Below are 18,206 nucleotides of genomic sequence, written 5' to 3'. Positions count from 1 at the left end.
AAAATTATAGGGTGCAAGGACGGACAGCTGCAGGCTGGGCAGCCGTACTCGATGGCTCGCCCTGTATCCCTAGGGCATAGACGGAGGAATTGGGAGTCTTTACAAGAAGAAGGGTGGGAAGATAGCTATGGGAGTCAGTAGGTTTGTAGTAGATGTCGGTCAATAGTCTGTCATCTGCGATGGAGACGGTGAGATCTAGGAACAGCCGGGAGATGTTGGAGATGCTCCACGTGAATTTGAATGCAGAATGGAAATTTGTGGGGAAGTTGATGAAGTCAGTGAGTTCTGCATGGGTGCAAGAGGTAGCACCACTGCAGTCGTCAATGTGGCGGAGGTAGAGTTCGGGGACAGGGCCAGTGAATGCCTGGAATTTGGCTGATGTTGCTCGGGCTCGGTTGGACCTGGGCAGAGATGTGGTGCTTTCACTGCACGGGATGAGAATGAATAGATCTTGCAGGTAAATCCATGTCAACAATTTTGCATCAAGCCTTTCACTTTTCAAATGTTCTAAAACCAGTTGAGTCAGAGGAACTCTGAGATTGTTCGATTGGCAGCAGTCAAGTTGCTTAACGCCATTGTCCACTTGAAACAAGGTTTACCCACCTGGGAAGAAGACACATACCATGTGGCTCTGTCTGAATCTCTACCCGTGTGCTAAAATTTATTATTATACCACCAATTTATTGTACCAAAAATTAATTTATTAAGGTCAAAAATACAATCAAAGACTCGTCCCACCCTGGTCATTCCTTCGGTGTCCCACGATGTCTAACTAACATCGGCCTATATGGCAAAGGGGTCCTGGAACTACCTCTCACTAGTCTAACAGAGGAATACAAGTGTTCTAAAGTAAGACTCCAGATGACACTGAGGGACTCTAGAGACAAGACCATCAGTGCTGTTGCGCTGCCCCTGGTAACTGACCTGAAATGGACACCATCTGATGCAGTACAGCAAGCTTCATCAGCCCTGAGGCACAAAGACATCGTGGGGCAAGTCCAGCAGGGAAGAGGAAGCTTTGGCCTTACGACAAGTAAACCAACTTGGCGAAAGGCCACAACGTCAGAGCAGAGGACATTGGTGGTCGAGGAGGTGCGGCAACAGGAGGAAGCCGCCAGAAGTGCAAAGGCGGTCTCTCTTGCCAAACGGGGGCAATGGATGCAGTGGGAAGGTGTGGAGCGGAGGAAGATCAGCTGGAAAGAACTATGGGAAATGGAAGCAAGCAAGATCAGCTTCATCATCAGGGCGACTTATGACGTGCTTCCATCACCAAAGAACCTCCATCAGTGGTACGGCGAGGATCCAACCTGTGCCCTCTGCCCAACTCCAGCGACCCTCAAACACATCATGGTCGGCTGCAAGACCAGCCTCACGCAAGAGAGATACACGTGGCGGCATAATCAGGTATTAAAAAGCCTGGCATCAGCCCTTGAGAACAGGCGGTGTGTGACCAACTTCTTGCCTCCGAGAGCAAGCAACCCCCCCCCCCCCCCCCCCCCAAGGGCAACAACCTTTGTCCGAGAAGGACAGAAAACATCTAAACATCCTTCCACCAGATCAGAAGAAGGAAACCTATGCAGGGCCCGTGACTGGAGAATGCTGGCGGACATCGGCCGACAACTAATTTTTCCACCTGAAATTGCTTCCACCAACCTCAGGCCAGACTTGGTGTTCTGGTCCCCTTCACAGAAGACTGCTTACATCATAGAGCTCACAGTTCCATGGGAGAACTGTGTTGAGGAGGCCTATGAGCGTAAGAAGCTGCGCTACGCAGAGCTTGCAGCAGAGGCAACGCAGCGTGGCTGGAGCGCCAAAGTCTATCCAGTTGAAGTGAGATGCAGAGATTTGTTGTGTCATCTACAATCAGACTGCTGAAGGAGCTTGGAATCTACGGTCAGGCTCTGCGGAAGACCATAAGATCACTCTCAGAGGTGGCTGAAAGAAGCAGCCGGTGGATTTGGCTCAAGCGGAACGATCCATGCTGGGCCCCAAGTACGTCAGGGTGAATCTTTGGGACGGTTTGACACGGGACACGCGCTGAGGGCTGATCACCCTGCAGCAGGCCGCCCTTGTGGAGGGTGTATAGTGTTAAAAGGCCGAAACACCCAGTGATGCAAGGGTACACTACTGATGATGTGTCCTGTGCCCAACTATCCTGAAGGTTACACAGGCCAAGATATGTGTATCACCCCCCCGCCCCCCACCCCCCACCAATGTTGAGCGTCTACCACTCTCAACAATCAACGAATGTCGTGAAATGCTCCCCACCTATTGGCACAAGGGACTTCTTAACATCTTGTCCTGTGTACTTGATTCTGTACGGCTACATTACTGTATAGTATAGTATTATAATGCTATAGTATCTATGTATTGTTTTATCTGATTGGGTATCCTGCAACCCAAAGTGTTTTATTATTCCTCGGAAGTGACAATAATTAACCTAAGGTAGTTCGACTCTTTAATGGCTTTTGGTTTCCAGGGCACCGTTCCCTGGTCTATACAATGGACATTGAAGGCTCCCGACCTGAATCATCACCTGTTCCTTTTCTCCCGAGATGCCGCCTGACCCGCTGAGTTACTCCGGCACTTTGTGTGTCTCTCTGAGGCACTTGTTGCTGGTCAAGGGGCTGTCCCTAATTGGCGAGTTTAGGAGAGTTTGATAAAGAGTCATTGCGAAGACCACCATCGACTATGTAGAAGACCTCCTTCAACCTCCTTTGACTATGTTGAAGACTAGCTTCGACTAGCTTCGGGAAAATTGGACACCGAATAGTGGAGAGTGAAGATGACCTCCTTCGACCTCCCTTCGACTATGTTGAAGACTATCTACGACTACCTTTGACTACCCTTGACTACCCTCGATTACCTACGAATAACATGCCAACCTACTTCGACTAAACCTACGAGTAAACAAAATATCGATTTGTTTCCATGGCGATCTTTTTTTTACTTGCGGGCATTTTTCAGCATGTTGAAAAATACGCCGCATCCTAGCTGAGGCCTCGAGTACGCGGGGACTACTCTTGAGCATGAAGGAGAGTTACAAAGTCCTCCTAGCACCTCGTGTCGACCATGCTGCGAGTATGAGTCGAGGGCAAACTCTTCTAAACTCACCAATTAGGTCGCCTCAGTGGGACAGCCCCTTTACAGTCTGTGCAACGTGTCGGTCTTTAGACGAGAGGTGGAAAATGCAGATCTCAAGCGGGAGAGTCCAAGTGAAATATGCTCGTAGTAAATCTGTGTGAGAGAATATAAAAGGTGCATTAAACTTTTTTTAAGTCTGGCAGAAATGATTTGCAACGGTTTCTCTTGGGGAAAGTTAATTTTTCCAACCCTGAGGAGCAGCTGAACTGGAAAATTAGATGGAGATACTGCTGTATAATGTCAGTACTTGATGACACACAATGAACTGTGCTGATTTGCTGCTGGAATGATAAAGCAGGAGACGCTCTCTTATCATTCACTGTGACAGAGGATGCGAATGGAAAACATGTCACACTGTTCAGGAACTTGATGGACATTTCACCTGCAGAATGAGATGATTAATGAAAGGGATTATTCTATAAAATAACTCGGCAACGCACAGCTTGCAAAGGCCTTCCTAATTGATCTTCACAGAGGAGCTAGACATTAACATTGGATGAGTTATGTGCTGAGAAATAATCTTGGATAAGCAGCGTTCTTTACACTGGATGATGCTTGGCTGAATATTCTGAGTCGGGGGCATTTCTTTCTGCAGCGCCAGACACCCGGTTTTGATCCTGACCGCACGTGCTTGCCTGTACGGAGTTTGCACGTTCTCCCCGTGACCTGCGTGGGTATTTCCCCGGGAGCTCCGCTTTCCTCCCACACTCCAAAGACGTACAGGTTTGCAGATGAATTGGCTTGGGGAAATTGTGAATTGTCCCTAGTTTGTGTAGGATAGTGTTAATGTGCGGGGATCGCTGGTCAGAGCGGACCCGGTGGGCCGAAGGGCCTGTTTCTGTGCTGTATCTCTTAACTGCTGTGTGATGTATAGTGGTGCTGATGCTGGGAAACATTCAAGTCAAACAAAGTGCTGGAAAGTTGGGCAGCATCTGGGGAGAGAATGGACAGGTGATATTTTGCGTCGGGACCCTTCAAACAATGAAGTATTGAGGTTGCTATTTCGTTGCCATTGTGAAATTTACCATTGTAGAAGGGCAGAAGAGGTGAGTGGGTGCAAAGGTGGATAACTGCCCACTACCAGTTTGTTAGTCTGGTATCAGCTACCTTTTACAACCTTCCATCTAATATTGCACCATAAACAGGCAACACAGTGGCAAATCTGGCTTCACGGCATCAAGGACCCGGGTTCTGTCCTGACCTCGCGTGCTGTCTGTGTGGAGTTTGCACGTTCTCCCTGTGGCCGCATGGGTTTTCTCCGGGTGCTCCGGTTTCCTCCCACATCCCAAAGATGTGCATGCTGTAGGGATAATTGGCCCTCTGTAAATTGCTCAGTGTGTAGGGATGAGAAAGTGGGATAACATGGGACTAGATACTGTACATGTGAATATCACACTGGTCTAAGGGGTTGGAAAAAAATTGTAATATATACTGAGTATCGGAGTATTGGACAGTAAGCATTTGTCCTGAGCTATTGTTTAACAAAGAATTGCAGATGCTGGTAAAATCGAAGGTAGACACAAAATGCTGGAGTAACGCAGTGGGTGAGGCAGCATCTATTGGAGAGAAGGAATTCGCCAGACGAGGAAGGGTCTCGACCCAAGGCGTTGCCAATTCCTTCTCTCCAGAGATGCTGCCTCACCCGCTGAGTTACTCTAGCATTCTGTGTCCCGAGCTATTGGCAGGTCTGGGGGCAGGGCTACCAGATCCACTTCCAAGGGCTCACGGCTTGCTCATTCCCCCTCGCTGGAACTCGCACGTGGACAACGGGCTGAGCCAGAGTTTCACAGCAAGACCAAGTTACAACTGGTGGACGTAGACTGTGGAAAGGCCGAGTCCACCCAGTGTGACCTGCCCCACAAATAATACCCACTCCACCCATGATCTACAATCCGTCTGAAGACGGGTCCCAACTCAAAACTTCACCCCTCCGTGTCCTCCAGCGATGCTGCCTGACCCGCTGAGTTACTTCAGAACCTGGTCTCTTTTTGGTGTAAACCAGCATCTGCAGCTCCTCCTGCCTACGTTCTATTACCCAGACAGTTTTGGTCTACATCTTATTGCAGGTACAGCCTATGTTCTCTGCACCCTGCCACCTCTACAACTTAAACACTCATTTATTTTCTCACAGAGAGTTGTGAGTCTGTGGAATTCTCTGCCTCAGAGGGCGTTGGAGGCCGTTCTCTGGATACTTTCATGAGAGAGCTTGATAGGGCTCTTAAAGATAGCGGGATATGGGGAGAAGGCAGGAACGGGGCACTAATTGTGGATGATCAGCCATGATCACATTGAATGGCGGTGCTGGCTTGAAGGGTCGAATGGCCTACTCCTGCACCTATTGTCTCATTTGTTCACATCCAGTTTGGATGAAAGACCATTGATCTTAAGCATGAATGTTTCTCCCGCCACAGATGCTACCTGACCAGTTATGTATCTGCATTTTTTAACAGTTTTTTTTTACAGCATTTAACTTTAACTTCCCATGTTCTATATTGAGTGCATATTAATTTGCAAGGGAATATTTAAAAAATGTTGTCAACAATACTAAATTGGTAAATCAATAGACACTATAACATTTTCAGCTTTGTTGCTGGCACCATCAGAATTTTTATTGGCGACTCAGTAGAGAAAATATTTAAGTTGTAGATTAATTTAGGACCATTGATACTTTGTAGTTTTTTAACTGTTATTATCTATTGAATTACCGCATTAATAAATTTTACATAAGCCATATAACGGTCACTAACAACTAATCAATATTCATTTAACCAACAAAAATCCATTTGCAGTCATGTCCATAAAATATTCTGTTTGACTTTGTGTAAAACTTCCTGGCTATTATCACTTATGTATTACTCTTCCAAACACTTTCCTGAAGTCCAATAATTTCTGGTAATGTACAGTTTAATGTAATTAAAAACCTTAACATGTACCAATGTTCCTGGAGGAGTGGAAAAAACAGGATAAATTATTGAAAGGGACGATTGCTTTTTCATTTCCATTAAGTTGTCATAAATATTGTAAAGTTAAAGTGGGTAACAATCTAAGCTGGACTGAGGGAAGCACCTGGCAACTAACACACAGGTCACTTCAATTAATGGTGGTGAAACAGTTCGACAGGTACGTGGATAGGACAGGTTTGGAGGGATATGGACCAAATGCGGGCGGGTGGGATCAAAGATCATAGAGCGGAGCAAGATACTCCACTCCTGCGTAATCCAATGCACTGAGGTGTAGTACGATACGGAGCGTAACGGCCGCCATCTTAGAATGCTCAACCTGACTTTGGGATTAGTGTGGCTGGGACATGTTGGCCGGTGTGGGCAAGTTGGGCTGAAGGGCCTGTTTCCACGCTGTATCACTCTATGACTATGACCTAAGTCCCTTTCAAATCTTTATTACTCGAGTTATATTTGCTGGTTATTCTCTCCATGTGGTTATGAAGAGATTGGAACTGAAATAACTTTGTTTATGACTTTGTCATTTTTGCTTATGACTACGTTGAATGTTAAATTCAAAAATAGTGCATAATAAATTTATGATATTAATAACCAACTGTTTGAAATAATTTATTATTGATATCATTAATACTGCAACGTGAGCATCACCCTAGTGTTTGCCTCTGCGCCTGTGTTTTCGTGCTGCACAGTGTGTGCCCAGTTAATCAGTGTGAATAATAATCTGTCAAAAATAAAAGCCAAAGAAGGCACTTGTGGCAAACATGAAATAAAAGCAGAAAATACTGGAAAACTTTCCACAATTTGGGCAGCATCTGTGGTCAGGTCGGGGGGAGTTTCCCCCGCCACGCGTACCATGTAATCCCGTGCTACCTGCTCCATGATCGGATAGTCGGCGACTAAACCGTCTCCCCCACCTGGTTTTACCAGGTGAGGAGGGAGCTGTGGGCCCCCAGCAGGACCAAAAACAAGACCTGTCAGGGCGGATGAGCTTCTAGCGAGCCGACAGCCATCCGCACTTCAGTAGAAGTTGCGATCACTGTCATAAGGAATGATGATAAAGCACACACACTAAAATCCTATACTTCCAGCGGCAGAAGTCCGCAGGAACTGGACAGAGATGTGTGGTGCGTCCATCACCGTTCCCGTTGGAAACCAGCGCCACTGCGTCGCTAATGTTTTCAACGATGATGATGATCATGATGATGATGAATGAATGTGTGGATGGAGAAACCAGAATGAACCAAAGATAAAGGGCAGCATTTGCTGTCCGTACCCACTTGTCATTGCGAGGTTGAGCTGCTGCCTTGCTTCTGCTGAACAAACTCCTGTAGTGCCGTTAGGGAGGGAGCTCCAAGGTTTAGATTAGGTGATAATAACGGCCAGTGATGTAGTTTTGAGGGGCAACACGGTGGCGCAGCAGTAGAGTTCCTGTCTTACAGCGCTTGCAGCACCAGAAACCCGGGTTCGATCCCGACTACGGGTGCTGTCTGCACGGAGTTTGTACGTTCTCCCCATGACCGCGTGGGTTTTCACCGAGATCTTCGGTTTCTTCCCACACTCCAAAGACGTTCAGTTTTGTAGGTTAATTGGCTTGGTGTAAATTGTCACTATCCACTGTAGGATAGTGTTAATGTGCGGGGATCGCTGGTCGGCGTGGACTCGGTGGGCTGAAGGGCCTGTTTCCTTGCTGTATCTCTAAACTAAACTAAATTGAGAGAGGATGCTGTGCAACTCGGAGGGGAACTTGCTGGTGGTGCTGAGCTCCTGTGCTTCTGCCCTTGTTCTTTGTCAGTTTCAGTTTAGTTTATTGTCACGCGTGCTGAGGTACAGTGAAAAGCTCTTGTTGCGTGCTAACCAGCCAGCGGAAACACGATTACAATCGAGCCATTGCAGATGCATGATAAGGGGATAACGTTTAGTTTAAGGTAAAGCCAGCAAAGTCCGATCACGGATAGTTCGAGGGTCACCAATGAGATAGATAGTAGTTCAGCACTGCTCTCTGGTAGTGGTAGGATGGCTCAGTTGCCTGATAACAGCTGGGAAGAAACTGTGCTAAAGATCAGGGGTTTGGGAAATTCTGGGGGATGAGCTGGGACAGAGAAGTGAAGTACGTTACGTGGATGGTACACGCCGTGTCCACTGGGTACTCCTGGGGAAGCAAATGAATGATTTGGGTTGTGGATGGTCGCTCTGTCCAGGGTTAACCTTGTCAGTGATGTTAGTGCCATTGAATATCGAGGGCGTGTGGTTGGACTTGCTCTCGTTGGAGATTACCTTGCGTCTAATTTTGAGGGATCTTTTCTGTAAATATTCTGAAGGTTGGATCGTATTTCTATCATCATTTAGATGTTTGCTTGTAACTAAAATGTCTAGGAAGGAACTGCAGACGCTGGTTTACACTGAAGATAGACACAAAATGCTGGAGTAACTCAGCGGAACGGGCAGCATCTCTGAAGTTGACGTTTTGGGTCAGCACCCTTCTTCAGACTGACGACTCCCCTGACTCTGTCTGAAGAAGGGTCTCAACCTGAAACGTCACCCATTCCGTCTATTCATAGATGCTTCCCCTTCCGCTGAGTTACTCCAGCATTTTGTCTAGAAATAATTAATTATTTACTATTATGGTCTTTTAAAAAAAAATTATTGTTGCTTGTAGTTTGCAGTTTCTATTATTATTATTATTATTATTAAAGACTAAATCATTTGGAATAAACTCTAAATTATTGCTTCTCTGGTTGTTGTTAACTGAACGTTATTCCTTTTTGTTCCAGATCATGTTTTATTGCAGCAGACTGTTGAAGTGGATCGTTCTGTAAAGGATCATTCACCGAACCTGCACATGCTGGGGGTCCTCTTCCTCAACAAGTATCTGAGTAGCTTTTTCAGCATTCTCCTCATCCTGCAGTTGTAAGCAATACTTTTCCTTTTGAAATTTATTTTCCTACGCAACCATGGGTGGCACGGTGGCGCAGCGGTAGCGTTGCTGTCTCACAGCGCCAGAGACCCAGGTCCCATCAACAATAGGTGCAGGAGTTGGCCATTCGGCCCTTCGAGCCAGCACCGCCATTCAGTGTGATCATGGCTGATCATCCACAATCAATACCCCGTTCCTGCCTTCTCTCCATATCCCTTAACTCTGCTATCCCTAAGTGCTCAATCTGACTCTCTCTTGAAAGCATCCAGAGAACCAGCCTCCACCACCGTCTGAGGCAGAGAATTCCACACACTCACAGCTCTCTGTGTGAAAATCCTGACAACGGGTGCTGTCTGTACGGAGTTTGTACGTTCGCCCCGTGACCTGCGTGGGTTTTCTCCGGGATCTCCGGTTTCCTCCCACGCTCCAAAGATGTAAAGGTTTGTAGGCCAATTTGACTTGCTATCATTATAAATTGTCCCTAGTGTATGTGCGGTAATGTTAGTGTGCGGGGTGATTGGTGGGCCAATTGGCCTGTTTTTGCACTGTATCTAAACTAAACAGAAGCATAAACTTTTAAAATAATAATGCGAATGAATCGTACATTCAAGTACAATGCTTAGTTTAGTATGTTATTGTCATGTGTTCAGAGGTACTGTGAAAGGTTTTGTTTACCACCCAGTCAAAGAATAGATGATTCATGAATGCAATCAACGCATGCACAGATAAGGGATAGAGGATACAACATTCAGTGCAATAAATAGCATTGAAGTCCGATCAGGTCTGTTTAAAGATCATTCAAAGGACTCCATTGAGATGGATGGGAGGTCAGGACCGCTCGCTTAATGCAGAGCTCAACAGCTAACTAAGCCATGTCTATTGTCTATTGCTTTCAAGAGAGAGCTAGATAGGGCTCTTAAAAATAGCGGAGTCAGGAACGGAGTACTGATTGGGGATGATCAGCCATGATCACATTGAATGGCAGTACTGGCTCGAAGGGCCGAATGCCCTACTCCTGCACCTATTGTCTATTGTCTATAAAATTGTTAGCTGATTGAGAAATGTTGTTGAATCTTTAGGTCTGTTTGAAGCTGACCTGAAATAGAGTTTGGAAGTTGCATTTCACAACCTATGCCTCAACTTCTCAATTTAATTTGTTACCTGGGTTCGAGTTCATGGTTCCACTTAACTGCATTTGTGCTATTATTAGGATTGGTGAATTAATAATTTTGAACCTAATTGTGATTTATCGTGTTATTAAATCTTATTCCAGAGTTAATGATGGTTTAATCACAATATGCAAAACCGTAATGGAATAACCAATAGTTTTGAATGGTTCATTGCTTTCATAGAATCGTGCATCACGGAAACAGGCCCTTCGGCCCATCTTGGCCATGCCGACCAAGATGTCCCATCTACATTAGTCCCACCTGCCTGCAGGAAGCCCATGTTCCTCTTTTCTATCCATGTACTCATTCAAATATCTTTTAAATATTATGATAGTACTTGCCTCAACGACCTCCTATGGCAGCTTATTGGATAAACCCACCCCTCGGGTTCCTATTAAATCTTTCTCCTCTCACCTTAAGCCTCTGCCCTATGATTCCTGATTCCCTTACACTGAGATTGTACGTTCTGCCTGTGACTAAGTGGGTTTTCTCCGGGTGCTCCAGATTCCTCCCACATTCGTCGGTGCGGGTTTGTAGGTTAATTGGCTTCTGTAAATTGAAGGATGCGACACTTGGATTAACATTTATATATGATGAGGCAAAGGATTTGTCCTTGGTTGCATCAGGTACAACGTATTTGCATGTTTTGATATGAATCTTCTGAAGGAAGTGTACCAGCATCTATGTGCCTTTATCAGGAGCAGACAGGCTGGACTTGCTACTTAATATGCTAATAAATATTCAGTTATATTTCATTCAACAATATTTTAAGTTCTAACAGGAAAAATAATACCCAAGAAGTTGAAATTCTCGAGTTCATTCGAACATCCTCGGGTTTTTTCCACACAGAGGGTGGTGGGTGTATAGAACAAGTTGCCAGAGGAGGTAGTTGAGGCTGGGACTATCCCAACATTTAAGAAACAGTTAGACGGGTACATGGAGAGGGTGATTTGGAGGGGTAAGGACCAAACGCGGGCAACTAGGACAAGTGTTGCTGGGACATTTTGGCCGGTGTGGGCAAGGTGGGGTGAAGAGCCTGTTTCCACACTGTATCACTCTGAGTCACACTGTATCACTCTGAGTTTATTTCCAAAGCAAGCAAGTCCTCTTGCACGGCTGGAACCTCCCGTGTAGATGAGCTGAATGTCACTAACAGCAAACTGCTATTTCCATAACTACTCATGAAGACTCCAGAATTGGCATTTAAAACATTTCTTTCCAGAGTCCCCTAAAACAATTTATGGTTGTAGTTGGGTATCGAACTCTGCATTACGTGTGCAGTCCTGACCACCCATCTACCTCGTTGGAGATAGACACAAAATGCTGGAGTAACTCAGCGGGACGGGCAGCATCTCTGGAGAGAAGGAATGGGTGACGTTTCGTGTCAAGACCCTTCTTCAGGTCCAAGATCTCATTGGAGATCTTTGAACTATATTTTATCGGACTTCATTGGTATATCTTGCACTAAATGTTCTACCCTTTGTGTTCTGTGGACGCCTTGATTGTGTTCATGGATCTATCTGGCCAGTTGGGGGCGCTGTGAGTCGGCTGCCCTGCCAGCAATGTGTTTGTTATTTTGACTTTTTTTGGCGTGTCTAAATGCTAGTTTAGGTGTCTCTTGTGTGGTGGGCGGGGGAAAGGGGGAAACCGCTTTTGGTCGCCTCCTCGACGGAGAGGCGACTTTTTTCAATGTCGCTTCCCTAACGGCTTGGATTGGAGCGGCCTTTCCCGGAGTCGGGCGCGGAGCTTCAGCAGCAGGCGCAGCGTGGACTTTTCCATTGCGGAGCGGACGAACCCTTGCCGGGGTCGCCAGAGAGGAGTGTTCCGATCGCTGGCCTGGTGACTTTGGCATCATGGGGCTACGGATCTTCTAGCCGCGGGCGTGGCGTGGGCTTACCATCCGGAGTCTGGGATCCCTTGCCGGAGATCGCCGGAGAAGAGCTCCGACCGCCCGCCTGTGGCCTATAACATCCTGAAGCCACGGTGTCCGGTAGGAAAGTGCCGAATCGGGACCTCCAAGCCACGGAGTGCGTTTGACTGTTAGGACGGAGTTTGGATCATCCTGATGAGAGGGCCTGTGCAACGGGCTGTCCATAGCGGCGACTACAGAGGGTTTATGGCCCCGACCACGGATGAACAAAGGAGGACTGGCTGAACTTTGTTGCCTTCCACCACAGTGAAAACTGCTTTGGTGGATGTTTGTGTTAAACTCTATTGTGTATTGAGTGTTCTTTTTTTAAGTGTATCGCTGCTGGCAAATTCATTTCACTGCACCTTCGGGTGCAAGTGATAAATAAATTTGACTTTGACTGGCTGACTGGATACTAATTTCTCTGACTTGATAGCTAGCAAAGGAAAGCTTTTCACTGTAGTCTAGTTTTTTAGTTTAGTGATACAGTGCGGCAACAGGCCCTTCAGCCCACTGAGACCAACGATCTCTGCACATTAACACAAGGAACAATTGCACATTTACACCAAGCCAGATAACCCACAAACCTGTTTGTCATTGTGGGGTGTGGGAGGAAAGGGAAGATCTCGGAGAAAACCCAAGCAGGTCACGGGGAGAACACACAAACATTGAGCAGACAGACTGTGGTAAAAGACACTGATCGACACACTGTGTTGACACAGAAATTTGAATATATGTAAAACTGCTTTTAAATTTGACAGTGTGTAAAAAATATTTGGTCATCTAATTCCTGATCGACATTTGCATTAATTTGCCTGCAACATCCAAGCCTCGATGTAATGTCATAAAAAATAATGTCAAAATCAATATTTAATTTAAAAATGCATCCAATTTGGTTAGCAGAGGATTGAATGCTGCATCTACATGAGATATGGGTGATTATTCACAGGTTAATTGCTGCTAAATAAAATATTGCAGGATCGAACAACTATTGTGCTGTATCCTATTTGCATTTTGTTAACAACTGCACATGTTGTGAAGAGTTGGAATACTTTCCATGCCCAATTAAACTTCTGTGTGTAGAAAGGAACTGCAGGTGCTGGTTTATACCAAAGATAGACACAAAATGTTGTCGTAACTCAGCAGATCAGGCAGCATCCCTGGAGAAAAAGGATGGGTGATGTTTCGGGTCGGGACAACTTCTTCAGATTGAAAGTAGAGGGGTGGGAACTGGTGGTAAATAAAGACCCGAACAAAGTAAGTCCGGGAACAGCTGACCATGAACGCGGTGGGGCCCACAATGGCCCATTGTTTTATATTAATCAAAAACATTATTTACACTACAATATAACAAACCAGAACCTACCACTATAATACATTACAAACCAATATCCTAACTAAACTGCTATACAACGATGTTACAATCCTTATTGAGGATGCATTCAACACCCTGCGGTGCCCAGCAGTCCCAGAAATCCCCCCAGGGTGCCCGCGGTCAGTGCGTAATCCCTTTCTAACCCCACCCGGGCGCGGACGTAAACCCCAGAAAAGGGGCAGGCAGCCGGCTCGGGCGGAGTCCTCTTCCGCCTGGCGCCGTGACTCGTGGATGGCCAGCTTGGCCAGGCCCAGGAGCAACCCAACCAGGACATCTTCAGCCCTACGCGCAGGGTGTCCAAAGATGAGGATGGTGGGTGAAAAATGCAGCCAGAACAATGGCCCATTGTTGGCTGGGGAAGTGGTGATGATGAAGGGATGCAGGGGTGTGGAACTAGTCGGCGAGGGGGAGGGGGGTGGAGAGGGAAGTTGGGTTATATCAAGTTACAGAAATGAATATGCATACAGCTTTGTTGTAAGCTGCCCAACCTTCTAACAGACTTAGTTGTGATGTAACCTGGCTGAATCTCCCCCTCCCCCTCACCTATCACCCTAGTTCATCCTTACTAGTTCCAGCTGCCTCCCTGTCCTGAAACCCTTTGGAACCCAAACTACCACTGCTCTTCCTCCATACAATGTCGACCATTTCCCAACACCAATGTCTCTACTTCCGTTGAGGGCTTAGGAAGTTTGCCATGTCCCCTGCAAATCTCCCCAACTTCTACAAATGCACCATAGAAAGCATTTTATCGGGATGTATCACAGCTTGGTTTGGGAACAGCTCCATCCAAGACCGCAAGAAATTGCAGTGAATTGTGGACGCAGCCCAGACCATTACGCAAACCAACCTCCCTTCCATGGACTCCATTTATACCTCACGCTACCTCGGCAAGGCCAGCAGCATAATCAAGGACCAGTCGCACCCCGGCCACTCCCTCATCTCCCCTCTTCCATCAGGCAAAAGGTACAGAAGTGTGAAAACGCACACCTCCAGATTCAGGAACAGTTTCTTCCAGGCTGTTGTCAGGCAACTGAACCATCCTACCACAACCAGGGAGCAGTCCTGAACTACTATCTACCTCTTTGGTGACCCTCTTCCCTGGTGGACCCTACCTGGACTAAAAGTCCCTGATTGGAAATAGTTTGGCCATGGCTCTACCCATTATGATCATGGCTAAAACTTAGTTATTCCCATATCGCGTATCCCTGTACACTGTAAACCCTGGGCATCGAGATTGAAATCATCTCGGTTTTAAAGGATTTCCCCCTGTCTTTCTTGCCTGACTAACATCGGGAACAATCTTCCTGCTCTAGCCATCACCCTTAAGAATTTTGTACATAAGATTCCAATTCTAGGTGTTGTCTATCCAGTCTTTCTTCATAAGACAAGGGCCACATCTACGACGAACATTTTCAGCTGACTGTTGCCAACAAAAGCTCACTGTACCTATTTTATAAAATTTCCATGGTAGCATAATCTTATCAATGCTCTTATTGTCTTTGATGCCCAGCCAAATGAAGGCAAGTATTTAGTTTGTTATATACATTAATCATTTGGATATGAACGTCGGAGGTATGAGCAGTAAATTTGCAGATGACGTGAAAACTCGTGCCTGTTAATCTGCACGTCTGGGATGTGGGAGGAAACTGGAGCATCCCGAGGAAACCCACGCAGTCACTGGGAGAACGAGCAAACTCCAGTGCCCGAGACCAGGCTGGAACCGGGGTCTCTGGCGCTGTGAGGCAGCAGCTCTACCAGCTGCGCTACTGTGCCGCCCCATAATTATGGATCCAATTTGCTAACTTGCCTTGGATCTCGGGGGCTGGAACCTTTTCGCCCAGTCCCCCCTGTCAAGAGTCAAGGGAGTTTTATTGTCATATGTTCCGGATGGGACAATGAAATCCTTGCGTGTTGCAGCATAACGGAATATGTGAATATGTAAACATAGTACATAACGGGGGAAGAGAAAAAAAGAGAAAGTTCAATAAATAACAAATATGGTGCAATAATAATATAATCTTTTGCAGCTCAGAGCTTATTAGTTGTTGTGTTTAATAGCCTGATGGCTGTGGGGAAGAAGCTGTTCCTGGACTTTGGGCGACACGGCTCTGGAGGTCATTGTTTGAAAGATTTGCACAGGGAAAATCTCAAGGCATTTGCGAAGCAGTTGGATGTTTGTTGACGATCCGTGATCCGCGATCCGCAGGGTGTGACTAAATGGGGACTAAATTATTGCTTGATTCTAACTCTATCACCCAGTCTACACACCACACACATTGTAGTATCTGTCAGTGTGGTTTTTTTTAGTTTTTTTTAGGAGAATATTCCGTTAGCACCACTGCTATTAAACCTAATTAAATTCCTGCTGTTCCTGATTAGCTGGCTTTCTGTTTTGGCTTCTGGATATGAAATCCTGCCTTAAGTGGAATTGCTGGCTGTGATAGTCTCAGATATCAAGTGAGGAAAAACAGCTGAAATTGCCAGTTGTTTTGTTAATAATCTTCTCCGAGACGTCTGTCCTGCTGATCACACAGCCTGTAATTAATAAATAGATTGATCTCATCACTGGCTGAATAATTTGAGTAAGCGGTCACGACTTCACACACAGGGTGGTGGGTGTATGGAACGAGCTGCCAGAGGAGGTAGTCGAGGCTAGGACTCTCACAATGTTTAAGAAACAGTTGGGCAGGTACATGGATAGGGCAGCTTTGGAGGGATATGGACCAAACGCGGGCAGGTGCGACCAGTGTAGCTGGGACATGTTGGCCGGTGTGGGCAAGTTGGGCCGAAGGACCTGTTTCCACACTGTATCATTCAATGACTCTGTGTATCTGTGCACTTTGTATAGAGGAACAGTATTTGCTCAGTAGAACTGGATATAGAAGTGGAGAGGCTCTTGATCCGTCTATTGTACTTGAGTTTGTCTCTATGTATAAAATATCTTATCGATTTGGATAGCATGCCAAACAATGCTCTTTCACAGTACAGCGGTAGACTTGATGATAATAATAAACCTAAATTTGAAACAGAATTAATGGGCGGGGGAGCAGGTCTATAAAACCCTGGATGCCGGAACATGACTCAGTCACTCGGCAAGATCGCAATGGAGAGGCCACGACTCATTTTAGGCTGTGAATCTACTGAACTGTGAGTCTGCAATGTACTTGCAATAAATGATTTGTTAGCCCTTAATGAAAATGCAATCAGCAGTTTGGCTTGGCCTGCCCTGTGCTTGAAACTGCAATGGCAATGGAAGTGAAATGAAAATGCCATCAGCTGTTCAGCCTGTCCTGTGCTTGAAACTCCAATGGCAATGGAAGTGAAATGAAAATGCAATGAGCTGTTCGGCCTGCCCTGTGCTTGAAACTGAAATGACAATGGAAATGAAATGAGCTGTTTGGTCTGCCCTGTGCCTGAAATGAAATGGAAATGAAATTAAATGAGTTGTTTGGCCTGCCTGAAACCACTAATTTCCCCCCAAAAGCCCCCCATTAGCCGAGAAACCTGTCCCTTTTGCCCATATTCGCCCAGGAGAAGCCTTTTGGCCCTAAAGGCCCATGCCAGGCCAGGAAAAGTACAGAAAAAGTGCCTTTCACTGAGATTTCATTCAGATTTGTTTTAAAGGAGCCCCTTCGGCCCATCAGGCCTGTACTAACCCAGGAGTGCCTTCGGCCCATCAGTAAGTATTCCCCCTGCAAGTATTAAGCCTGACCCCAGTATTTTTCACCCTCCCTGCATTGGCTTCCTGTGAGATCCAGGCCAGGATAGACTTTCCTCCTTCATAGCTGTGATCTGCAGAAAAAAATTTAAAATGTCTAAAATTGATTCGCCACCCTCTCCCCCTTCTCTCTCACAGCCTCTCACCTGTTTTGGGCAGAATTTCTGGCAGTTTCTGAGCTGTCAGCCCGCCAGGCCTGAGTGACTGAGCTGCCAGCCCACCTGTCCTACTCGATGCCCCCCTGGTATCTAACATTTGCACCCTGGGTATAAGGTTTTCATTGTCTATCCTATCTACGTCACTCACAATTGGCAACACTCCCTCGGCAGACTCCAATACACTGGTTGAAAACAATCCAAATTCATCCAATCTCTCCTTGCACCTAATAAATGAATGAATGAATAAGTTTATTGGCCAAGTATTCACATACAAGGAATTTGCCTTGGTGCTCCGCCCGCAAGTGACAACGACATACAGTAACTCGTGCCCTCTAATCCAGGCAGCAGTCTGGTAAACCTCTGCTGCACCGTCTCCAACGCCTCCTCACCCCCTCCTGTAACAAGGTGGTCAGACTGCACGCAATATCCGAGATGATAAACTGGAACTGCGCATTGAGTTCTTCGATCCTGGGAAATAAATGTCAGGTTGATGTATCTGTCTGAGCCCCTGTATAACTCGACAATCCTTTGTTAATTCTGATTAAGGGTCTTAACTTGAAATGTTAAGTTGTTTACTTTTCCAGAGATGGTAAATCAGAGGTGTGTTTCATCTTTATTTGAATATATCAGGGGAGTTCTAGCTTTAATTCGAGCTGCATCTCTCAGCAAGAAATTTGATGGAAATTCCATCACCACAGCGAATTTCCCAGGAGTACATATTTAATTGCTTAATGTAACTCTTTAATGAGTTGTCTCAGTGTGACCTGTAAGCCTTGCATTGACTGGAAAGGGAATAATAAGGATTAAAATTGTACAAAGGCTCCACCTACAAGTATATTGATTATTCTGAGAAGAATGA

The 18,206-nt window shown here is 46.0% G+C and overlaps 1 protein-coding gene across 2 annotated transcripts in view; it reads left to right on the top strand.

The window, feature by feature from the left end:
- Window positions 1-18,206, top strand: part of si:ch211-51h4.2 (uncharacterized) — a 158,302-nt gene that overhangs the window by 24,693 nt on the left and 115,403 nt on the right. For both annotated transcript variants that reach the window (XM_055646256.1, XM_055646255.1), the window contains exon 6: window positions 8,876-9,011. In XM_055646256.1, the coding sequence (XP_055502231.1) occupies window positions 8,876-9,011 (136 nt within the window). The remainder of the gene's footprint in view (window positions 1-8,875; window positions 9,012-18,206) is intronic.

The sequence above is a fragment of the Leucoraja erinacea genome, chromosome 14 (assembly GCF_028641065.1).
Source record: "Leucoraja erinacea ecotype New England chromosome 14, Leri_hhj_1, whole genome shotgun sequence".
NCBI lineage: Eukaryota > Metazoa > Chordata > Chondrichthyes > Rajiformes > Rajidae > Leucoraja > Leucoraja erinaceus.
Note: the sequence above shows the minus strand (reverse complement) of the source record. Positions and strands in the feature narration are given on the sequence as shown.